General features: G+C 33.4%; 2 protein-coding genes across 2 annotated transcripts in view; one reads left to right on the top strand and one right to left on the bottom strand.

Annotated features, from left to right (window-relative positions):
• LOC148608693 (ribosomal protein S6 kinase-related protein-like) overlaps window positions 1-11,011 on the bottom strand; it is a 42,587-nt gene extending 31,576 nt beyond the window's left edge. The window contains exons 1-6 of the mRNA XM_088544466.1: window positions 10,893-11,011; window positions 10,215-10,375; window positions 6,762-6,956; window positions 3,913-3,996; window positions 3,594-3,662; window positions 1,090-1,162 (exon numbers count right to left, since the gene is read on the bottom strand). Of these exons, the coding sequence (XP_088400592.1) occupies window positions 1,090-1,162; window positions 3,594-3,662; window positions 3,913-3,996; window positions 6,762-6,956; window positions 10,215-10,274 (481 nt within the window). The 5' untranslated portion in view covers window positions 10,275-10,375; window positions 10,893-11,011. The remainder of the gene's footprint in view (window positions 1-1,089; window positions 1,163-3,593; window positions 3,663-3,912; window positions 3,997-6,761; window positions 6,957-10,214; window positions 10,376-10,892) is intronic.
• Window positions 11,012-18,326: 7,315 nt separating this feature from the next.
• On the top strand, window positions 18,327-24,986 carry LOC148608692 (cytochrome c oxidase subunit 6A1, mitochondrial-like). The gene is made up of 3 exons (XM_088545636.1): window positions 18,327-18,522; window positions 24,231-24,376; window positions 24,797-24,986. Exons 1-3 carry the CDS (start codon window positions 18,363-18,365, stop codon window positions 24,896-24,898), a joined length of 408 nt encoding a protein of 135 aa, XP_088401762.1. The 5' UTR covers window positions 18,327-18,362; the 3' UTR covers window positions 24,899-24,986.
• Window positions 24,987-26,651: the final 1,665 nt, after the last annotated feature.

The raw sequence follows: 26,651 nt of genomic DNA, 5'->3' as shown, positions 1-26,651 counted from the left end.
TCTGGATTGACCATGTATTTGGTCTGGATTCACCATGTATTTGGTCTGGATTGACCATGTATTTGGTCTGGATTGACCATGTATTCAGAATGGATTTACCATGTATTTGGTCTGGATTGACCATGTATTCAGAATGGATTTACCATGTATTTGGTCTGGATTCAACATGTATATGGATTTGATTAATTTATCATAGTTTAACATCCTATTCACTTCAGGATGAAAACTGCTTTGTAGACATACAGAGCTGGATTTTTTAATGTGCTATTACACAAAAGCAACAGCCTACAAGAAGGCATGTCACAGGTTGTCTTATTCTCATTCTTAGCCATGGTTCTATATGCAGCATGCTAAGTGGAGAAGCAGTGACTAACAATTTAAAAGTCTTTGGCATTTGAAACCACAGCATCCCACCGTCAACACCAGCATGCTTCCAAGAAAACACTAAGGCCATGTACCTGCGAGCTTTGGGTTACTAATATTCAGAAAATATTACAGTATTCAGAAGCTAACAAGCTTGCAGATGTGGTAAATAAACTGGGTAAAATCTGGATATGAAAAGGCAGGACTCCTCCTTATAAAAAAAACAAACAGGTTACTTGTTGCAACATTGACAACTACATAATAAATATATGTACAATATTAGAACCAACACTTTCATCTATCTTTGGTAATCTGTCATTTTCCAATCAGTTATGCATCAATAGATTTTCAGTTCATGTTTTTTTTTCCAAGTGTCTAATTTACCTTGTAATTTCTGTTTTTACTTCTATCTATATTGAAACCCCTTAATATAGTTCAATATAGTTAAAAATACAATAGATTAATCAATATTTCATTGAACATATACATAATGTATCAAGTCAAGTATACCATTTTGGTTCCAATTTAAACAAATACATGTAGTTTTGTTGATAGGTTCAGAAAATGTAGGTATACTTACACTAAAAGGATAAAAATGCAGTTCCTGAAAAATGAAAAATGATTTCTGGGGTATGTCATGTTTCAACAAAGTTAATATTAGTGATAACTTAGCTGTTTATTAGGGGTTTCTGTCATTATAGTTATAACATTACCAGTAAGTATTACCTATATACAAAAACTTCCGCGACTGCCAATACTCATGCAGCTTTACTATGAATGGATGGTCACCAAGCATTGCCTGAAACAGATGTGGTAAAAACATAGCCATATTTACTGAGAAGTTTTTGATTACTGAATAATTCTAATCATGAGATTCTTCATGCTTATAGCCGTTTTTTATTGGTCAAGAACGTCGTTGCCAGAAAGTTCATACATGCATGAACTTCACTAGATCGTTCATACATAACATGAACTTCGCCATATTGTTCATACATGCATGAATGTCAGTAAACTTGAAACCAATATGGCATCCTTGTAGTTCGAAAGAGTGTGGCAACGAACTGAACGGCATAATATAGCCATAAGAATAGTTTATTACATGCATAATGATTTTACCTGTCAAGTTTGTTTACAGAGAATAATTTTCAGCTTGGGGAAAGAAACTTATAACTGAGTCTGACTGAACCCTTGAAAACACCTTGTTGTAATTTTCCTTCTTCCTTTAATAATTATATTCCTGTTGAATTGTTTACATCTCGTATTTTTCAATGCCAACTATCACTTCATCCATGCCCCCTTCACCATCGTTGTGCAGTCGATTATGTGTAAATATTTGTCCACGCTCCCATATGTGTGCAAAGGAATGTGTGTGTATTGAAGCGTACACATAAACAGTATATCAATATAACCAACAGGGGCTTTCAGAGGGTAACTTTGACTGTTGGATAGAATTATAAGGATTGAACAGCTATTTTCGGTCATTCATGCATGTATGAACAGATCTCTCCACTCCCAAACATTACATGAATGGCCTTTGGCCATTCACTGAGTTTGGTACCTCGTAGATCCGTTCAAATACGCATGAACAACCCAAAATAGCTGTTCAATCCTATAATGAACTATAAACAAAAAAATTATTTCCAACATATACTTATAAAGGGACAAACAAGTGCCCTCATTATTGATATGACATTTTTCATTCTTGATATCAAATTGAATAAATCAATGTTTCCTCAATAGTCTAATACTTGGGTGGCTGTCATATGACCACTTATTTGTCAAAGAATACTTGGGTGGATATCTTGTTCCAACTTATTTGTCTAGGAATACTTGGGTTGCTGTGATGTGACCACTTATTTGTCTAGGAATACTTGGGTGGATGTTATGAGACCACTTATTTGTCTAGGAATACCTGGATGGCTTTCATGTGACTATTTGTCCAGGAATACTTGGGTGGATGTCATGTGACCACTTATTCGTCCAGGAATACTTGGGTGGATATCTTGTTCCAACTTATTTGTCTAGGAATACTTGGGTTGCTGTGATGTAACCACTTATTTGTCTAGGAATACTTGGGTGGATGTTATGTGACCACTTATTAGTCTAGGAATACCTGGATGGCTTTCATGTGACTATTTATTTGTCCAGGAATACTTGGGTGGATGTCATGTGACCACTTATTCGTCCAGGAATACTTGGGTGGATGTCTTGTTCCAACTTATTTGTCCAGGAATACTTGGGTGGCAGTTATGTCACCACTTATTTGTCCAGGAATACCTGGATGGCTTTCATGTGACTATTTATTTTTCCAGGAATACTTGGGTGGATGTCATGTGACCACTTATTCGTCCAGGAATACTTGGGTGGATGTCTTGTTCCAACTTATTTGTCCAGGAATACTTGGGTGGCAGTTATGTCACCACTTATTTGTCCAGGAATACTTGGGTGGATGTCTTGTTCCCACTTATTTGTCTACAAATACTTGGGTGGATGTTATGTGACCACTTATTTGTCCAGGAATACTTGAGTGGATGTCTTGTTCCGACTTATTTGTCCAAGAATACTTGGGTGGATGTCTTGTTCCAACTTATTTGTCCAGGAATACTTGGGTTTCTGTCTTGTGACCACTTATTTGTCTAGGAGTACTTGGGTAGCTGTCTTGTGACCAATTATTTGTCTAGGAAAACTTGGGTAGCTGTCTTGTGACTACTTAATTGTCTAGGAATACTTGGTGGCTGTCTTATTCCCACTTATTTGTTTAGGAATACTTGGGTGGATGTTATGTGACCACTTATTTGTCCAAGAATACTTGGATTGCTGTCTTGTGACCAATTATTTGTCTAGGAAAACTTGGCTAGCTGTCTTGTGACTACTTAATTGTCTAGGAATACTTGGGTAGCTGTCTTGTGACCAATTATTTGTCTAGGAAAACTTGGGTAGCTGTCTTGTGACCACTTATTTGTCTAGGAATACTTGAGTGGCTGTCTTGTGACTGCTTATTTGTCAAGGAATATTTAGGTGGCTGTCTTGTGCCACTGAAGGACATTTTCCACATCCTTACTCCATTACTACTACAGATAAATGGAAAAAAATACAATCAGAATAATATCACAGGGTTTGTCATGAAGTTTGATTAAGAGTTTTTTGGGGTTTTTTGTGCCAGTTGTTCTGATAGTATACAAAGATATGAGTCAGATATATGTATATTTAGCAGAGTTACAATAGAATACCTGTATAGCAGCTTCATCCTTACACTGCTGAATAGCATTCTCTACAATTATCTGGGTTTTACCCAAAACCTATAAATAGAATCATTTATATGACATGTACAATTATGTATATAACATAACTTGAGTCACTCTCTGACTCACTCCCTGGATACTGTTAGATATTATCAGCATATCAGTGTCATAGTATTCTAACTTCTAACTTGTGTGAGACAGATAAAAAAAGTAATAACAGAGTTTGTTACAATGAATGTATAATTAGTTTGTTAAGAAATTAACAGACATCTAAGATATTTAAAAAAAAAGGAAACATTTGAATTACCTTTACTGCATAGTTATGTTTCTCATCTTCTCTTCTGACTAAGTACACGTTACCATAGGCACCTTTAGCTATCACATCCACAATCTTTAATTAGAAAAAGTACACATGACCACACAAACAATATACAATATACAGAAAAGGTAAAGTCTTTGATTATACAACCAAATCATACACTATAATACAGTGATTTCCTCATTTCACTGAAGTTATGATCCTAATCACCTTTGGACCTTAAGTTATGACCCTACTCGCCTTTGGACCTATAATACAGTGATTTCCTCATTTCACTTAAGTTATGATCCTAATCACCTTTGGACCTTAAGTTATGAGCCTAATCACCTTTGGACCTATAATACAGTGGTTTCCTCATTTCACTTAAGTTATGATCCTAATCACCTTTGGACCTTAATTTATGATCCTAATCACCTTTGGACCTTAATTTATGATCCTAATCACCTTTGAACCTTAAGTTATGATCTTAATCACATTTGGACCTTAAGTTATGACCCTAATCACCTTTGGACCTATAATACAGTGGTTTCCTCATTTCACTTAAGTTATGATCCTAATCACCTTTGGACATTAAGTTATGACCCCAATCACCTTTGGACCTATAATACAGTGGTTCCTCATTTCACTTAAGTTATGATCCTAATCACCTTCGGACCTTAATTTATGATCCTAATTACCTTTGAACCTTAAGTTATGATCCAAATCACCTTTGGACCTTAAGTTATGAGCCTAATCACCTTTGGAACTATAATACAGTGGCTTCCTCATTTCACTTAAGTTATGATCCTAATCACCTTTGGACATTAAGTTATGATCCTAATCACCTTTGGACCTTAAGTTATGATCCTAATCGCCTTTGGACCTTAAGTTATGACCCTAATCACCTTTGGACCTATAATACAGTGGTTTCCTCATTTCACTTAAGTTGTGATCCTAATCACCTTTGGTCCCCATGCAGGTCTGGGTGTTAAAAGAATAGGCCTGCAGCAGCGCTAAGCTTGTCGTAAAAGGCGACTAAATAGTGCTCAGAACCCTAGCCGGGGGCTAGGGTGCTCTGCCCACAAAGCAACTGGGATGTGTGCCCCAGGTAGTGGAATGGGGTACCCCTGGCGTGTTACATGCTGGGGTTGTCAGGCTATAATACGGAAAACCTGACCGCAAACCATAGTGGTGCACCGTGTTGGGAAATATGCCACGTTCCTCGCACGTTAAAGAACCCTACTGTGGTATTCTCCCGGAGTAGAAACCATAGGGCTTCGCCACAGTAGGCTAAATTGCCCGACCCTACCCACCTCTCCCTATTTCCAGTGGTAATCAAAATTTGTCGACCCCATTGTCCTTGTGTCCCATCCCTTTTTCATTTCATCATCATTTCATGTTCATTTTATTATCCATTTCATGTTCATCCTCTGAATATAGCTGAAATATTGCTGCTCGGACGTTAAACCCCAACAAACAAAACAAACAAACTAATCACCTATGGACATTAAGTTATGATCCTAATCACCTTTGGACATTAAGTTATGATCCTAATCGCCCTGACCTTAAGTTATGACCCTACTCGCCTTTGGACCTTAAGTTATGACCCTAATCACCTTTGGACCTATAATACAGTGGTTTCCTCATTTCACTTAAGTTGTGATCCTAATCACCTTTGGACATTAAGTTATGATCCTAATCACCTTTGGACCTTAAGTTATGATCCTAATCACCTTTGGACCTTAAGTTATGACCCTAATCACCTTTGGACCTATAATACAGTGGTTTCCTCATTTCACTTAAGTTGTGATCCTAATCACCTTTGGACATTAAGTTATGAGCCTAATCACCTTTGGACATTTAAGTTATGATCCTAATCACCTTTGGACCTTAAGTTATGATCCTAATCACCTTTGGACCTTAAGTTATGACCCTACTCGCCTTTGGACCTATAATACAGTGATTTCCTCATTTCACTTAAGTTATGATCCTAATCACCTTTGGACCTTAAGTTATGATCCTAATCACCTTTGGACTCAACTTTCAATATATTAACAACATCATCCTTCAAACCTTAAGTAATTAACTCTTTGTCTACTCCCACCTTTTCTTCAATCAAAAAAAATAAAAAAAGTTTTTTCTAGAGATGTTGGATATTTTCCAGTCATTTACTCATTAGATATTTATTTCTAACACAGATATTGATACTGATATGTACAACATGTTAATGTTATATATGCCTTACATATATATGTTAATTTCATACTTCATACAAAAATCACAAACTTCTATTGGATAAACATAATGTGTCATTTTGTTCTATTCCTTTTTAACTCAACTCCCTAAAAAATGATAGTGTGATATATCATCTGCAACAGGATATATCTCCCTCTTAACTGGAAATGCCTTTCCTTGTTCGTATGAGCAACTTCTTCAGTTTCATTTAAGATGACTTTAATTAAAAAAATGGATAGTGGAAGTGTTAATTTTTGTTATTTTGCTATTGTTCAATATTTATATAAATGTTAAAATACTTGTAAATTATATTCAATTTAGACATTCACTATATATGAGGTATTGCCACAATTACACTTGAGTTTCCTAAAGATTATGCACATGTGCATAAAAGTGTGAAGTATTAAAAAGGGTATTTGGTATAACATAATATGTACTGCCTGCAGTAGAAGTTGATACACCTAGTAACACACTCAGAAAATATATCACCCTAAAACATGTCTCGTGTGACATATCTACCTTGTGTGTTACTTTGGCGTATCAACCTCTACTGCATGCAACATGTGTATAATGATGTGTATGTATGTATAGCATGTGCTGTTACAATCCTGTATGTTTCAAACCTCAAACTCTTGGTCTTTAAAATCTCCTCTGACAGGAAAATCTGGTAAGAATAAGGCTTCCACTAATGGTACATTATTCCACTTAGGTTTATCTGGTAAAGATGTCTCCAACTGTTCATGAGATTTTCCTCTATTGAGACGAGCAGATGCTCTTGTCTTGCTTCTAACAAAATCAGGGTTTGTTTCATGTAAAAACTGAAAGAAGAGGTAATCTCTACTGAAGATTTTTAATCAATTTTGCTCTTTGTTACTTTTGTTAATAGTTATAAGTCAAATTAAACATAGTACATTCAAAAATTAATGTGATGTTTTTATTGTGAAAACTTTGGCTGACTTGCAAATTTTGAATGGAAATCATTTAAATTTCCATTAATACGAATTTTTTTAATGTAGCAATTGTGGATTTTTCTTAAAATCAGTAAATTAGCAATAACATATATGATTAAAACTACAAAACAAATGTATGCATTAATTAACAGTATGTGTAGGTTAATAGGTCGGACATCACAAAAATTTGTTTACTAACTCATATCAATTACATTTTGAACATGCAAATATAGAATCATTTCAAATTATAGAGAGACTAAACCTAATTTATCAAACTAAAAAATAACTAACAAGTACATTTACAATGTACTATATACCATTTAACATGTAACACTTAAATATAGTTTAAGAATTCATGATGACAACCATAAAACTTTTGTGGTGAGGACTTTAATCTTATAGCAACACCTGTTCAAGAAACCTTATTGTTAGAAGTATGATGGTACAAATAGTCCACGTAGGTTTTTAGCAAGCTCTGACTTAACAGGAGTTGTAATATGAAAACTTCATATGCAGGTACAGATGAAATGAAAGTTGATAATGCAGAATTGAAAGTCATTACATTTTTTATATTGTTTCATCATGAGTTTTCTTTTCTCATAGATCTCTAAGAATAAGTTAAGATATGAGGCTGACTTCATAGTGTCTGTACTGTCCTTTATCTCAATTTTTGGGGGTAGATGTGCTGTATAAAATTCCTGAAAACTAAGATTGTTTAAAGACCATATGTCATCTACAGGTATATAGCAGAAACTGAAACCTAAACAAATGATCTGGTGAAACAATGTTCCTTCTTCTGATCTAATCAGCTATAAAGTCAGTCTCATAAGAGTGAAGAAATAGGTCAATAAGCAGCAAGGCAAAATTTGTTCCCATAGCAATGATTTTAAATTTTATTTCATTTTTACATTTAATGATCAATGAAAACCTGAATTTTAAACTTTTTAAAATTTTACATTTTAGAATTTTTTAAATTTTTCTAATAAAAGAGTTTATTGTATAGTAATAAATATTTTCCTATTCAAATCAATAGAAAACAAAGCATGCAATATATCCCGGTATTTGCACACAAACTTTTATTCATATCTGGAAAAATTCGGAGACGTTCCGAATACGTTTTCAAATTTATTGCACTGTTGTCGTCTGCTAAAAAAACCGCTGAACAGGATATTGACAGGTTGTTATAAAAATGGCAATGACCTCTTTATATGGGTCAACATATTTCTGTGTTTGGTGACAGTTATTGTGATTCCATTTTTCTTTCAAATAATACAAACAAAAAATGCATTCCTTTCAATTTTACTGCAATATATCAAACATTCATAAATTCATATTGCACTAGTTCATATATTTATTATGCATTATATTTGAACTTGTGCAATAAAACACATACAACGTTGTTAAATGCATTATATTCAACAAATTAGTATAATGTTAACTGAAATATTTATTACTATATCAGTGTCCTAGCTAGGGCAAAATGGAGGGGCACCGCGCCCCTCTGTCCCTGATGAGTACCCCTTTAGTGCCCAATTACAGTTATCTGAATGGCACTTTAAGATTTCCACACATGTTAACAAATTACCCCAAGCCAGTTAAGAAGTGTCACCTTCATTAACTACATCCTGTCATAATTAACCCTCAGGTAATTGGATCTATAACAATTTTATGGACAGCCTATCATTGGTTAATAATTAATTTCTACTGCACAACTAATTTTACAAATATTTTTATGTTAACAGGTCTAAATTTTGTATAACTACCGGTGTAAACAATTGCATGTTGCACATGTTTGTTTAGTCAAGATGTCAGTTATCTCCCTTATAATTTCAATATTTTAAAAATTTTCTATATCTTCAACAGTAAAGGACATTTTCCATAAGTTGTAATTGCACTAGTTATAGGAAATAATATTTTTTTACTAACTTAAGATTTTGATATTTAATGGGAGCAATATTGAATATTTGTAACATTTCATGCAACATTTCACCTCATAGTATGTCGTAAATGTAAAGAATCACATGCCCTTATCACCTCGTACTTCATATGTTGCTTCACTGCAAGAATAATGACAAATGTTGTTCACACATCAATTGATCAAATCAAAACTGATTGTGTAATGAATTTTCTAAAAATATGTGTTAAATTTCTAAAACCCGTTGGTCACCTGAGAAAGGTCTTTCAATACAATAAGGGTGTCATGCATAAATTAATCTTGCAGTCAAATTTACTCAGTTTGCAAATTATGATGCGACCTTCATTTTCAAAAATTGGCAGGTAAGCAATAAGAATACAAATTACCGACTGAACACAAACATACAAAATCAATGTCTCTTCTTTGTTGAAAGAAAAAACATACTATGCATTAAAGTGCCCTCTTCCCTGCGCCCCTCTATTTTCAAATGCTAGCTAGAACACTGTATATAATAAAAGGGTTATTGCATGCATACTGGTGAATGTTGTTCCTTGCAAGTGCAATATAATATTCTGCTCGTGATAATATTCACCAGTATTCATACAATAACCCTATAGTATAATAAGTTCAATAGTACATTTTTAGATAGTGAAATATGTTAAAATGAAAATTAGCGTTACACAAACTGTTAAAATAAGTTTCTAGATATTAAAGTATGAAGATATGGTAAGGCCTATAGACTTTCAAATAAGCAACACCATTAAATTTAACCGTTTTTAATAGACCGCCAGAGTGTGTGGCAATTATATATATATATATATATATATTTGTACTTTTTAACCTGATGTGGATTGCACTTCTAAAAAATTCTATACGATGATGAGATTTTAATGTATAAATGTACAAATGTGCAGAGTCAAATCAATGGTGGTGGATGTGAAATAATGTACAGAACACTAGCACCTGCTGAACAGTCGAGTAACTGTGGTTCCTCTTCGAAGGGGGTTTTGATCCTGAGGTCAGGTAAGGTATACTTTGTGCTTTATGTACTGTTGACAGGTATGAAAATCATGATAAGGGTATCCCATTTTGAAATGCAGTTTAAGAGGTTAAAACATAGCTTAGTGCATAAGAAAGTTTATTTTCAGGGCAAACAAAAGAAAAATCGTCTTTGCGCGACCAACTTCGAAATATCACATGAGATCGGGCACCTGTGATTCAGGAACAGATTGTGCTTTTCTCAGAGGATTCTTTTGATTGCTGTTTCCCATTACGTGACAGCATTTTGATCAAACTTTTGTCATGAAGCCAATGTTTCTGTAACCGGTGGATAACATTTTCGTCTTTCATAAACCGGAAGCTGGGTTGTTTTCTGAAATGAAATGAAAATAAATGATAGGAGTGTCTCTGATCATTAAAGTCGACAAAATGGTTAACCGAAATCGAAATGCAATTTATAATAGATTCGGTGTTATAATGTTTTTTCCAGAAATTTTAAATAAATTCATTTCATTTTTTTTTAATTTACTAAGTGATTATCGTTTACTTTCAATAAATTAAAGTTTAAAGTGTTCATTTACAATAAAATAAATATATTTTTGTCCCTTTTAATTTTCGTCCCTTACTGTTGGACGACATGATCTTTCTCTTTCAACCATGCAAGAAGCGTCATTTATCCTGTTCATGAAAGAAGTGTGATTTGTTTTTATTTTTTTTAAAAATCACTGTAAAAATTATTAAACTTGAAACTTAAAATGAATACAAACAACGTAAAGATCTGTGTAATTTTTAGACCTTGTGATCTCAGCTAAAAATAGAACCATTATGTTTTAAAAATCTTATAATGGCAACATTGTCACGTAATATGTGTTTATATATCAGATACCTACAATTATAGGTCTATACATACATATGTATAATTTATATTAACGTATTTCACTCTACACATTGACGTACTCCCAAACGCTCTAGGACCCACGTGGGATCTGAGAGTATGCCTGAGCGTCAACAGCGCAGCCCAGCCGCTAGTAGGACATAATGTGCACTATTAAGGCGCACTGTTTCGCACACCAAGTTACCCCAATCAAATTTAGTAAAACTTAAAATTAAAAGTTGAAATTTGGTGGATGTATTGTTTAAATGTAGTTAAGCATTTAGACATAGACAGATGTAATATATGAAACGGTAAACAGGTGTAATTTAAAGGAAGAATGGTATCCGGAACGTTTCAGTCCCCTGCTGTATTAGGTTCTCTCCTCAGCATCTGATGGCTGATTTTCAAAATACCTTATTTCGCACGAACTTTTGGAACTAAAATTGTGAGAGAATGAATCGAAAAGGGTCTTATTATTTTTATTCTTTTTCCAACTACTCCACGAATGCTTTCATCCTGTGGTAGTGTCTAGGGCCTGATATTTTATAAAACATAGTAATTGGTTGTTAGTTTTGGCAAGGCACCCCTGATTTGTACTAAAACTCAGTAATAGTTTTTTTTCAGTATGTTACCATGGCTATTGGATTTTATAACAATAATCACTGAATTACTTATAAATGACTTGAACCTCCACACACCAAGGATTTCAAAAATATGCACTTTTTATGACAAAACACTAGAAATTTCTGTGCAGACTGCCTCAAAACAGCTTTATTTCAACAAAATGAGACCAAATATTCAGAAATGACCTAACTGTATTGTACTACCATAGCCTGACTGAGTTCTTCGGTCAGGTATCCAAAAGGCTAGGCTCCGCTACCTCCAACTACTAACAGACACATACTAACAGAATCCCCTTAAGGGGCGGTCGTGCGAGATCCGCAAGGATAGGGAAGACCGTAAAAAAACAATCATCATTAACGTATTTCACCTGCATTTCAGATTAGCTTAGATTAAAGCAGGGACTGCATATTAACATAATATAATGAAGACCCTGATTAAAAGTAGAAAATATCTGGTACGCAAAACTAAATTTTAAAGTTACCAATTTATGGTTCAGAATTTCTGTCTACAGTATTATTTATGTAAACCAATACAGGATAGTTATAAGAAAAATATTATCAAGTAGTCATAAGTGGTCGTTTTATGCTATTCCTAGAAACAACAGGCTGTGTGTTTATTGTAGATTAAATGACATGGAAGATGAGATGCATTTGTTTTGAAATGTCCTATGTATCAGAGTTTTAGGTCATCATTACCATCATCATCTTTATCATACTTTAATTCCTCTTTTACAGAGATTGATAAACATCCAAATCGTTTTTATAAGTGAAACATGAATAGCATAAAGAAATAATAAAACATTTTTAAATCATTAGCACGTAAGTTGATGAATTAGTGGAGTCCGAGGCGCTCATTTACTTTTGTTGCTTTGTGTGTATTATTTTATTTATTTTATGTTCTGTGTTGTGTTTGTCCGTTTTCCATGTCTGGTCTTTATCCGTGGATTACATTCTTTTGATTTCCGCTAGAATCTTGTTTCCTTTGATTACTTTTAGGAGAATGAAATTTAATGCTCATAGACTAAGATGATTCCTACATGTTTGGCTGTGGTTAAAAAAGTTTAATAAGTAAATAAATAGATAAATGAACAAATAAATAAAAGTAAGAGTAGAAAAAAATAATCAGATATCAGTAATCAATTGTCAACAATGTCAAAATTATTCAAAAAATAAATCTGAAGTTTTCCTTAAAAGTTGAGTACATAGGTTCGTAAATTGGAACGATGAATGTTCATTGACAACTGTGGTTTCAACGTCCGTGGTATTGCCAACTAATGTACATAGTCAGATTTGGGATCGAGGTACAGAAAAACGGGTATTCCAAAAGAGTTCAAAATGTCAGTCCAAAACACATCGAGGAGAATGGAAGTACTACGACAAAATAAAACAAAGCGTTCAATAGTGTCAGTGTAGCTTGATCCACATTTTATACAGGTTTTAGTGTCAGATTTAGGTACACATGTAACCGTTTTTGCAAGAAAAAATGCATCGTTCATTCCTGATGTGGATTTAGCAGCACGCCAACCAATTAATTGACTATTGTTCACCACTATATTCCTAAAACGTGAAAAGTCACTATCACTGTATTTTGCTTGTTCGCATAAATCATCACATACTGTTTCACTTCTCGTTTCCATGGGCTCTTCGTAGGAGAAGTCTTGTCTCTAATAATTTTCAATGTTGTTCAGGAGATCGTACTTCTGGCAGAGCACAAAGCAGTCAGGAATAAAAACCAAATGAAGCATGTTCTTTACTATTCAGGTAATTATAAAGCCTATACAGGAATATACATTATGTGACGGTCTCCGTTCGAAGGGTTACACACATTTGTAAGTTTTTGGAAGAATTGAAGCTATCTAATGTCGATTTCATACAAAATGTCGTTGTAATCTAACAGGCTTTCTACCATTATTTATCTTGTACAGTTCCGCAGACCCTGGATGCGTTTCAAACAAGTGTGTCAAAATGCTCTTTATGCCTGAATGTCGTTCGTTATGACAAAACACTCCATAGCTCACCTCCATGTAGAACTAATGGAATTACGACGGCTCGATACAGCTTAAAATTTAAAGTAGGGTTCACATCTTTCTGAAAGCTCAATACGCCAAACATCCCGTAGAATTATCGCCGGCCTCTTTCGCGGTAGATGTGACTGCTTCGTTTGATTTCAGCATAGTCGTGAGCACTATACCAAGATGAGTTTTAGTTATTTTAATGTCTATTTCGCTACTGCCAAAGGTCCAACGAAACGGAAATCTCAAGATTTGCTTGTTACGTCTAAATATCATAATATCGTTTTTTTTATGCACTAAATTCAAATTTCCAAGCCTTTGAGTATTTGTAATAAATGTTCAAGAGATCTTGTAAAAAGACCGGACTCCATGATTTTTTTCCATTGAGTCACAATTGTCAGTATCATCACACTTCATAATGGCACAGCGAATCTTGCAGTCTACATTCAGTGGATAACTAACGATATTGTCACAGATAGCTTTCTTCAAAGAAAGTTTTTCGTTGTGAATATGTATGGAAACGGTCAACGGGAATGTTGACTTTGCACAAGTTAGGTAAATATACCAACTCAGCGTCTACATTAATAATTTAGTACAATGCATGTGCTGACACGGTCAATAAACGGTTTAGGAACTAAGATATATAGTCCAGAGGAATGTCTAGGTGTAAAAGTGTAGCTAGATCCTTTGCATTAAAATCTCTTGCAAAAATCACTGTAACCTGATGAGAACAGTACTGATACAAGTCGTTAATTAAGATATTCAACACAGCTACTGTACATATCAAAATAGTTGTCTGACGGAAGAAACACACCAAACACGACTACTGAACCCCTGTTAGTGTTAGTTATAATTTCAAGCCCGTGAACACGTCTACTGAGGTCAGTTTCAATAACATATGTCCCGCTCCACAAGAACAGTACATTTTCCGCTACCAACAAAAAATCTTAACTCGGTCATACACAATTTGTAGTTTGGATGAAGGGATTGAAGAAACGAACAACACCTTTCACTTAGCCTGAGTTCTGACAAGATAACTACATCACACTTAAATTTTTCAAGAAGATTGTTTAAACTATGAGAAGATGAAATTACCCCCATACATTCCAAGTAAGAAAAGTCAGTTCCATTATGGAAATTAGAATAAGTTAAGTTTATATTGTTCTATTCATTATGTGTTCACGCTATCAGCAATTTGTGTCGTTTGAACCTGCTTGATACTGGTCCCGATCATACATCTATTGTACCAGTATACGCAGTAAGCGGACATCAAACGTCTTCAATCGGAACTACTCGGCCATTTCTGTTAAACTTTTGTGTAACGAGAAAGTTTGAGGAGTTCCGATTACCGACGTCTTATTCGGATATTTGGGGGCCAAAAGTCAGCATTTTCAAGCTGTGAGCCTTTATCCGAGTCAATATGACTGAAAGTGTATTGTTCCGACAATTGCACATAGCGATGTGGGATACCTTTACACCTTTATTCTCAATAAAATTCACAATGGCAGCTTTAGTTGATCTGGCATCTATGTTTCCGATATAGAAGCTAAGCGGTCTTTTGCGCTGAACTACTCCAAGGTATAAATCAGAGTTTTACTGCACGGCTACTAGATCAGAGGATGTTCCGTCGATTTTAAATCATTAATTTCAGATGTACATTTCTATAGATACATTGTACGAAATTTTCCTAGAATTAAATGAGAAAGAAAACAGATGAAAATGAAACTATTGATTTTGAAAATTTCGTTAACAACTTACCAAGTGAATTGAACGAATTACTTATTGGTCCAATCACTGAGGACAAAATAGTTATTTAAAAATATTAGAAATCTTAAAAATGGAAAACCCTGTGGAGTTTATGATATTCTTAATGAATATCTTAAAAACACTGTTTTGGAGCTAACGCTAACTTTATTCAGCACTAACCTGATGAGAAAACGTTTATTACAGTCGTGTCTAAACATACAATAGTTTTTTTTTTAATTTAAACATTTATAAAATTATATTTTTTGTGTCACGTTTCCTGTAAAGATTTTTATTATGGTATTCGACACAGGCATTGTACCAGAACTTTGGTCACAAGGAATTATTGTACCTATTTATAAGAACAAAGGTTTGGTATCGGATCCAAATAATTATACATCAATTACACTAAATTAGTAAACTTAATTTTGATGAAAGACATACCTTCTCATTTGAAGACTGAGCTTTTATCTAAATCACAGACTTGATTTCGAAAGGGTTATTCTACATTTTTGTGTTACACTCTCTTTTAGATATATATTTTTCATAAGGTAAAAAAAAAAACTATTTTGCACATTTGTTTACTTGAATAAAAAGGCATTTGACAAAGTTTGCAGAAATAGTCTGTGCTAAAGGCCCAAAAATCAAATATTACGGGGAAAATATTTTCAATTATTTTCAATATGTATCAGAATATTAAGTCTTGTATCAGGTATCAAGGTAAACTGCCTGCATTTTTAACTGCTGAGTTGGTGTAAGACAAGGAGAAAACTTGTCGCCTTTTTGTTCTCAATTTTTTCAATGATCTAGAAATCTTTTTGCAAGACAATGAAGTACAAAATCTGGATTTGATAGAAGGTTCTTGCTCTGAAATGTTTGATGTATATGTAAAAGTGTTTGTGATGCTTTATGCAGATGATACAATTATAATGTCAGAAAAAAAACAGCATTGTATGTGTTTGCTAATTACTGTAACGAATGGAAGTTAATTACAAGTTAATACTGAAAAGACAAAAGTTGTTGTCTTCAGTAACAGAAAGTGTAATCAACATTTTCAATTTCAAATATATAACAAAAATATAGAAATAGTAGAGTCGTATACATATGTAGACACGGTTTTCCATTATAACGGCAGTTTCAATATTGCAAGAAAGCGTCTAATAGATCAAGCCCAAAAAGTTCTTGTAAAGTTTCATCTTTATAGGAAACTAAGAAACATTCCACTGCCAATGAATTTACAATTAAAGTTATTTGATACTTTGATATCACCTATACTGTTATACATTTGTATTTCTATGAGAACTGGGGTTTTGAAAATATGCAAAACATTGAAAAAGTGATTCTTAAATTTTGTAAAAAAAAAAAAAATATTCTGAGAAGCAGCACTCCGAATTTTATGGTATATGGAGAGTTGGTTAGAATTCCACTTTTTGGCAAGAACTATGCAAAAAGAACAAAAACTATCAAATCTAATGCTTCGGCTTATGATTAAATTGCTTGACAATGATGTTTCAGGCAACACCGGAGGTGAATATCTTTCAGATTTTTCACGACTTTGTTTATTTTGACCACTTTTGTAACTTCGAAAAAAAATGAATTGCAATACACAAATAATTTCTATTGTCTGAAACATAAAATCCATTTTGCTTTAATATATCAGCTAACCTTTAAAAGTTTTCAAACTGCACTGGCTACGGTCATATTTTTCAAATCATTTAGATGAATCTTAAAGGTAAGAGATAATTTGACAGAAAATAACTGTGACGGAGCGAACATTAACGTAGTAATCCATAAGGACCCTCTAAAAATAACAATGCTGTATGTTAAACAATAGGTATTAAACGACTCTGTGTGATATAACCCAGGTACGAAACATCCCAGTTTGAAATTTACCTAGGTACGAAACGTCTCAACTGAGGTATGAAACGACCTGGTACAAAACGACTAGGTTACGAAACGTCCTGCACCCAATAATCCAACGGTTATGTAATTAAGATCTCCTTACATCCCAGATTGCTATTCAGATCACCCGAATATGATTATGATATTTGGCGGATTATTGTCTAATCTGTGATGTTCAATTATACAAAAGAGTGTCTGCTCTTTTATGAAAAATTGCTAATATCACATGAAAGTGAATGTGTTAAAATATAAATGTGAATTTTTTGTATTCATATATTTTAGGATATTGACTGTTCTGTATATTTGGCTTACTTATGTACATGTTTGTGTTTGTTTGTTTGTTTGTTTGTTTGTTTGTTTGTTTATTTGTTTGTTTGTTTTTTCCTCTTGTACACCTACTGTTTATGAGGCTATCAATAAAATCTTGTCTTGTCAATGCAGACATGGATCACATAGTTAGCATGTTCATTGTCCACATTAGTTCCGTTGCGGATAAATGAGTGCTCATTATTGTGTTTAATATATTCAATAATGGGTTCATTGATATCTAGATATAAAGAAAATAGCGGCTTTGGTTATTCTATTTTTACAAAACTTTTTGAAACTATGGTGATGTCTGTCGTTGAATACGATGCCTCAATATAGGACTGGAGAGAATTTTCATGTATTACTACAGCTGACAATAGAGCAATGCGTTTCTTTATGGGTGTTGGTAAATATACCCCAAATCGTGCATTATATGGTGATACGAGCTGGAAACCTTGTAGAGTGAAACAGTGGTAATGTATTTTTAGAATTCGGTCGATCACGATTTACAAACAGAATGTGTAATGACAGATTTAATAAAAAATGCTATCTTTAACGATTTGACAACAGCATCATAACTATATTTTTTACGAATAAGCCTATTTAATGGTTTAGTCAACTTAAAAGGTAAGTATTGACCTTTCCTTGCTTTGTGAAGAATATTACCATGAACTTAAAAATGTATCATTTTACTGCTCAATTTTGGACACTGTGATTTAATAAACTATCGTGTATCTTGTTGGAAATCTATAGACAAAATATTAGGTGTAATCTATTTTAAATTTCCGGGCTAAGCGGAGTTATAAAAATACAACCTGGTAGGAACGAATTGAGCCTGGGACGGATGGAATACAATACCACGTTCAGACATCAACACTTGCCTCCAGCCCACCAACGATCATGGCGCTCTCAACCTTCAGCAGAGGTCTCAGCCGGGCAGGAACTTTTTCACGATGTTTACAAAGGAGATGGCAGTCCACAGGCATAGAAGTCAAAAACACTCCAGAATCTTTCGTCAATATGAAGTTTAAGATTGCTCCTAACACTGAACAGGAAATAAGTAATCATTTTAAGCCTTTCTCCTCAAGGTCGAAATTATTTACTTCCAAGTTCCATTAATTTAATCACGTTTTCTATTGATTTTGGTTCGTACTTAATGAAGGTTTGTTCTTTAATGCAGACATTGTAGCATGCTGATCCTACAATGCATACAGCAGCCTGTTGTAATTACGACATAGTCAGATTGGTATTAAAAGGCAATAATTATGACTTAGTGAAGTTAGTCAGATTGGTATTAAAAGTCAAATTATAGAGGTCATTCAATTTGTGAAATCCAAAATTGTTTCCGAATTATACAGGCACTGGTACCAAGTAAACATTCACTTAGCGAAACTTTGTCACTATGAGCAAATAGATGCCCTCATGTACTTTTACGCTTACAGTGTTAGCAACTTAATTTTTTGTCAATATAGACCCTTCATAATTTTATAGAGACTGTACTGTACATTTCAAAGGAAATTGAGCCAATTTCATTATAGACTTGCTCGATATTACACACTCCGTCCGTAAGTCTACTGCTAATTTCATTCACTGCATTTACTCCACAAAAAAGTATACAGAAAGTGATAACGAAACAAGACATACTGAGGCCAGAATGTTTTTTACTTGGGACAGGTGCTGAAAATGTGGCAGGGTTAAAGTACTTAGGCTTGATCACAACCCTCCTCCTTTTTATACAACCATAAAAATTTGTGGTTGTATAATATCATGGCACAGTTGTTATCCATGGACTCTACATTTCCATGCACAGTGTTGGAAAAGATGCCACGTTCCTCGCATGTTAAAGAACCCTGCTGTGGTATTCGATAGGAGTAGGATCCTTTGTGCTCCGACCCTACCCATCCCTTCTTTTTATCTTGTGGCAATCAAATTTGACGACCTTACAATCCTTGTGTCCCATCCCTTTTCTAATTTCATCATCATCATTTCATGTTCATTTTGTCATCCTTTCATGTTCATCACCTGAATTTAGCTGAAATATTGCTGCTCGGGGGTTAGTGTGATAACTAGTTGTAGTTGACAATTATTAAAATTTTGAAATAATTTTACTAACCACTAAAGGAAAGTTACTATTTAATTAGGGATTTGTGGCCCCTACTGTTTTAGAATAAGGGGAAGGGTTTAAAATGTGTAGCTCGTACCCGTAACAACTTTTCCCTGTACCCAAATGATATTTTGGTAAAATATTCATCTTTAATATGGTATGTTAAGAACTGAAAATTGTATGAGATCTGGAAAAGTCTGTTTCAATTCATTTATCATCAAGAAAATGAGGTATATATTTCTGGTATTTCATGATTGATTGGTTTTCTGAAGTCAAAAGTTCTAAAATGTGTAACCGGAAGTTACAGTACCCAACTATTTATTGACTATTTTTCTCTGTCCTGTCCGAAATTTGTTTTTCTAAAATCATTAAGAGGTTAAAACTTTGTATTAAGACTCTGGATAAGGTTTTGAAAGATTTGATATTGTTTTAAAAAAGAAGTGATTGAGATTGAATTCCGCACTGTACCTAGCGTCAATCACCATACCAGCAAAGAATGGATACAGCCTTATCCAGAATGAAAAAAACAGTCTCATAAACAGAGTCTGATGCAATTTTAATTTATCGTCAATGAAAATTTTGATAATATTATGATGTTCTAATGTCAAAATTCAAACCTTTTGAAAACGGAAAATCAAATCAAATCATTTTTTTCAACAAACATTTTAAAAGTCATTAATTCTAGCCTAACCATCATGTCATTTTGTAAATGTGTACCAACTTTCAGCTGGAAACAAGAAGTAATAATGAAGAAATTGGCAAAATACTATTTGGGTACGGGGAAAAGTTTGTATGGGTACAGGTACGTGTTACACATTTTAGACCATACCAGAATTAGGGTTAATAAAACCCAAGTAGAATATTTTTCTTCCTATTTTTATAAGTCTCTTTTTTTTTTATTGTGTTCCTTATTTAATTCTGGTAAACAAATGTATTAAACAGATTTGATGCATTCAAATTATAGGTTTAGGATTTTCAAGTTATAGGAGAGTTCTTTGTGATGTCATCACTTACCTGTGATTTTGTTTTGGTTGGCAAAAAATCTTTGAGTGGCATAGGGCATCAGTTTTATATCATAACTTTTTCATTTTTTAAGATAATTGAAAAATTCTTTTTGTTCCCTACACTGCCAATAAAACTCTTTATCCATGGAATTTTTAAATAAATATTCAGTAATTTGACTATTAAAATGAGCATAAAATTTTTTAAATAATTTTATATGAAAACAGAGGTTTACATGTGAATATCATTAAATATTAATTTTTCAAGTAAAAGAATTATAAATTCCCATACAAAACATATTTTTTATCTAAATGAGACATTTTATAGAACTAAAATTGGATATAAAATAAAGTTATAAAGCTTTGAAAATTGGGATTCTAATCATGAATTCGAAATTGTCAATTGTTTATTTAGTTGTTTATTTGTCAATCAATTTGACACTGAATGATATGCAAATTAGTGAATATGACATCACTAATAAGATTGGCAAACTCTACTATAAGGTGTCAATTGGGCAACACCCAAAAATTCAATTTATTTTTGGTCCAATATCCATATTTTTTTAATTGGATTTCATATGAAAATCCCTGCCTGCCTTATTCAATCAGATTTGGATATCTCTTATATCTCAGGCACCACACCCCAAAAATGAACTTCTTTTTTTGTTTTTTTTTTTTTTGGTCTGATTTTGAAAACTTATGATTGAATTTCAAATTTTGTGCAGTAGTGTCCAAACCATTTTTTGTGTCCATAATGAATTGTAAGTCCCTACGCCTTAGTGTGTCAAAAACTAATATTTTGTCTACACTTGCACCAACTGTTCAGGGACTGGTTCAGTGATATACCGTACCACGATCTACACTTGCACCAACTGTTCAGGGACTGGTTTAATGATATACCATACCATGATATATATCGTGGTATTTTGCCGAATGATACAATACACAATACAGTTGAGGCTGCTTACGTACAATACTGACGATATTGATTTTTTTTAGAATGTACAATAACGTGCTGTATCATTTATTAAAACATTTATCCATGTACATCGTTAGATATTGAATTTGGAAAAAAAATAATGTTTTTTTTACACTATGTGTGAAACTTGTGTTCTGTTTTATTTATTTATTTTTTTCATGTGAGCAGCCTCAATCGATAAATTGGAAACCGGCCATGGAACTGACCACCACCCTCTGATTTCAAATCAGTAATATGGTGACATTTTACTCACAATATGTATCGTGATACATATCGTCATTTGTCCACATAATTGCAATACGTATCTTTCGTGATTCAGGTGTATCATTGCAGCCCTACCTAAAAATAGTTAAAAAAGGACTGAGTCCTTTGTTAAAACAGAAATAAAGAAACTGATTATAAGTTGCACAAATGCACAAACAAAGGACCATTTGACAACAATATCATAACAATATCCCTTATGAATGAATCTATTCAATTGTTTAGTCAACTTATTGGTTGATAAACCATTTAACTGATTTTGATGAAGCTTAATATTAAGTTACATGTATGGCGGCCTTGGCAGGAGGCTTTGAAATGACAGTAGTCTAGCATATTTTATCATACATTTATCGCAAATAAGTTTGTCACTTACTCATTGAGCTCAGAGTTGTGGAAATTCCTTGGACAGATTGGACCGTAGGACAAATAGGGCACTAGGTCTGGTAGAAATTTCCATTTCATGTCAATCCGTCCCCAATCATAATCTTGCATTATGCGTTAGGAATTAATACAATTAAAATATTAAGGATAAATATTGAAAATAAACTATCTTATCCTTTTCTGTATGTCTTTTCTTAAATTTTACAATATAAAAATGAATGCATTATAGCTCATAAAATATAATTAGTAATAGACCTAATTGAGTACAGTTTAGAGTAATATATAATGATTACATTACAAAATGAAAGGTAATTCGTCAATTTAATTTTATTTTTTATCATTAAAGGGTTATTGTTTTCCATTTACTGGTTTTTAATCAAGATTTATGTGAACATATACATATGTAAATGTAACAGACTGCAAACCATGTCTTTTTCTCTGAATAAATATACAAAACCTTATAGTTTCTTCATTTCATAGTTAGGAATTAAGATACCTACCTTGAAAGTGTGATGATAGTAGTCATAAATAAAATTTATTGTAAAGAACAAGTTTCGGTATATGACACTAAATTTTATGCCCAAAAATTTATACAATATAATTATTAGAAGGGACAGAAAAAACCTTGGGACGGAAAAGTATGGGGAGGGATCAACCTGCTACCGAAATTTTTTCCCTGACCAGATGTCTGGTTGTTGTTTTCATAGGAGTTTGGTCCAGTTGGTTACACAGACCGAAGTTACAAACATTTATTTGTTTACTTAGACTGTGATTTTTTACTGTTACCCCTGATTTGAATGTAGAAGGAAAGCCAGAAGTTTGTATTGCAAATGTCAACAATATGCTACTTTATTCCAAAAGCATTTTGTCCCATAAAATTTTGATCGTGAATTTTTTGGATAAAATAATTAATGTTGCAGTCACTGAAAATTGTGAGGGACTAAACTTAATAAAAAATGAAATACATGTAAATGTGTATTTTGAGATAAGTACAATCAACAGAGTAACAATTATCTTATTATGAATCTTGTGTCTTTGGGGCGAAATTTTTCAGAGATTGTTTCAGTCATGATATGAGTAGTATGTTTTATCTCAACACTGAATTTAATTACATGTGTAACTGGAAAAAATGTATTACATTAGTACTAAAACAAAATAAAACTTTTTGAAAACTTACAGCTAGTTGAAATATACCAGTTCCAATTTTAATACAAATCTAGCTAGCTTAGTGAGTGATTTAAATAGCTTAGTAGAAATCTGCTCTACATAATACCAATGTGTCCTACTTTCGAACTACCACAGAACATCTGTGTGATCTTTTGGACACTGTCTTTTAATTTTGAATAGCTGCCTTAACCTTTAAATTTGCCATTCACCTTCATAATTGACAGCTATTCAAACTATAGAAGACAGTGTCCAAAAGAGCACACAGGTGTTCTGTGGTAGTTGAGTAAGAACAGTTGGTATAATGTAGGGCAGATAGATTTCTACCGAAAGAGCAATTTAAATTACTCACTAGCCTACCTAAATTTGTATTGAAATTGGAACTGGTCTATCTAACTAGCTGTAATCAGTGATTAGTATTATTTATAAAGTATAAATCATAGAATAAAGTGGGTCTGGTAAGAATTTGATGAATCCTACCAATTGTCAATGTTGGTAGGACCCATTGTGTGGTCAACATGAAAAAGATTTTGACAACTCTGTGACCTCACAGATACATGTAGGTCAAGTTCTTAAAAAAAATTGAATTTATTGGATTTTTTGTTTTATTTCCTTTTGAGTTTAATGGAAACAAATTAATAGGAATTACATTGAATGGATTTGAATGTATACAATAAAAAATACATGTATGTGCAATATCTGATTTTTACATCATTTTTTTAAAATAAATACATGTACAGGTTTTTTTTCTTAGCTGGAGAGTTACATCAAGTGCTTTTGCATTGCTGTTAATTATATATTGTCTTATTCTCTGTACCATTTGAATTGGTGGTTCATATTTTGTATGAAGATGTTTAAATTTTAATTCTTTATTTCAGATTCAGAAAAATTATGGGCCAGAATCAGCTATTTCGTCTTTTTACCACTCTTTCCTTTGGTTACATTTTACGTCTTCGTAGTTAATCCTGAAGATGAATCTAGACCAGAATTCAAGCCATATGATCATCTTAGAATCAGAAACAAGGTAAAACTTTAAAACAGTATCCGATCATCTTAGAATCAGAAACAGGGTAAAACTTTAAAACAGTATCCGATCATCTTAGAATCAGAAACAAGGTATAACTTTAAAACAGTATGTGATCATCTTGGAATCAGAAACATGAAAAACTTTACATCATCATCTAAGCTCAGTGCACAATGTAGGTAAAGCATGTTACAACAACAACAACAACTTGTGTAGTTCATTGAGTATACTATTGATTAAGGGTAAGGTAACACTAGAGGTCACCTTGGGTAGGGTAACACTAAAGGTCACCTGCGATAGGGTTACTCTAGAGGTCAGCTGGGATAGGGTGACATTTAAGGTTTACCTGGTGTAGGGTCAGACCAAAAATTCACATCATCTGCTTGTGTTCTTCATATCACTGTTCACTTTACATTTCAGGCTTTTCCCTGGAGAGATGGAAACAGGAATTTGTTCTACTGTCCAGAAACCAATGCTTTACCGGATGGTTATGAATTCGAGTCCACTCATGGACATCATTAATGTCATAGGAACTTTCTAGTGTTGATTGACATTTTTTATGTGTTAAGTTAACGAGTCCAAACAATAAAGAAATCTTTCTGATTACAAAGTTTTTGTCATATTTGTTTGTGTATTTTTTATACGACTGCGAAATAATTGTAGTTGTACAATGGTATCATTCTGTTGTCCTTATCAACGTCTTTGTCGTCGTTGTCGTCATTGTCCATAGACACTTCGTGTCCAGACAGTAACTTAAGTAAAAGTGTAAAGCTCTAATGAAATTATACGAAAAGGTAGCCTGTGATTTATTTTGGGGGTTGTGTCTTGAAGCATTAAGGAATAAGGGGCCAGAAACAAATATATTCATGGGACAATAACTTGATTAATTATGAACAAATCTCTTTGAAATTGTGAAAGTAGACCTACTATAGAAAGAAAGCTGAAATTGACTTTTGGGGCTATCAGACTCCAGCTGTGTAGAGTAATCAACTGAACCTAGATTCTAGAGGAAATCAAATGACTGTAATTCAGGGACAAAACCAGACATAGAAATGACTAATTCAGGGACAAAACCAGACATAGAAAACAGACACACACAACAAAGAACATGAAATAACCAAAATAATACATACAAACTAACAAAAATAAATGAGCTACTCAGACTCCACTGAAAACTGTGAGCATGGACCAGGTGCACTGGTAGAGTAAGCGTCCTCTGCTTTTCTAGAAACACCCGCCAAGTTGTTCATAAAAAGTCCATTCCAAGGTAGACGAAAGAGAAAAGTTAAACTATTACACATTGAACAAATCAGTTTTCATGGTGCAGATGGATACACTATAACGATCTATGAGTTCATGATGACTACCATGAAACTTTTGTAGTGATGACTTCAATCTTGTAGCAACATAACCCTGTTCCAGAAGACTAATTGTAAGAAGTCTAACACGATACAAAAAGCCTGTGTAGTTTACGGCAATCTCTGGCATAACGTATGAGTTGAGATAAGAATAAGAGGCTTAAAATAAGCTTTTTCATGGTGTACACTCCAAACTATTGCTTATCTATGAGTGAATGAATCTCGTTGTAATTGTACCATAGGGTGCCACACCTCCAAACGAAGGCTGGGATTGAGGGTTATTACTTGAATTGTTTATTAATTATAGGCCAGAATTAAGCAATTATATGATGAAAGGACAATAACTTGACTATAAATGAGGTGCCTTACTACAAAAGAACCACTTGGACTGACTTTGGGTGTTGTGACTTGAACTGACAAGCAGTGAATGGCCAGAAACAAATATTTTAATAAGGAGAGAAAGTGAATGAATCTCTTTGAAATTGTACCAAATGGGCCACGGCTATTCTTGTCAAATTTTATTCCTGGGTCAAATATTACATCTCAATCATGCCACTAATGAATTTAAGAGTTTTATCAAGCTTACGTGGTGTGTCCATACTCGGCATACATGTAAATGTTTCTTAAGGCATTAAGTTAAAATGGCATGTCCATGGTTTCGATTCTGCAAAAAATGGCTGCTCTTCGTAGCTTTAAAACACAGGGTAATTTTAGTTTTTTGGGGTTAGTCTCTTAGTCTAAGAGATACTTAAATTTAACATAACCTTCTAGCTCAACCAGTTGTTGTCGATTGAAGTTGTATGACTTGTCCTAATTAGAGCAATTAAAAGGGAAAAAAACGACATTCGTTTTACATGTGTCTTGAAAACCATGGTAGATAATGATGTATGATCTATAGAAAAGGCCTACAAGTTTCC

This window comes from Perna viridis, chromosome 9 (assembly GCF_037379345.1).
Source record: "Perna viridis isolate PV_CMFRI_1.1 ecotype Kerala chromosome 9, ASM3737934v1, whole genome shotgun sequence".
NCBI lineage: Eukaryota > Metazoa > Mollusca > Bivalvia > Mytilida > Mytilidae > Perna > Perna viridis.
The sequence above is the reverse complement of the archived record's forward strand: the minus strand, read 5'-3'. Positions and strand labels throughout refer to the sequence as shown.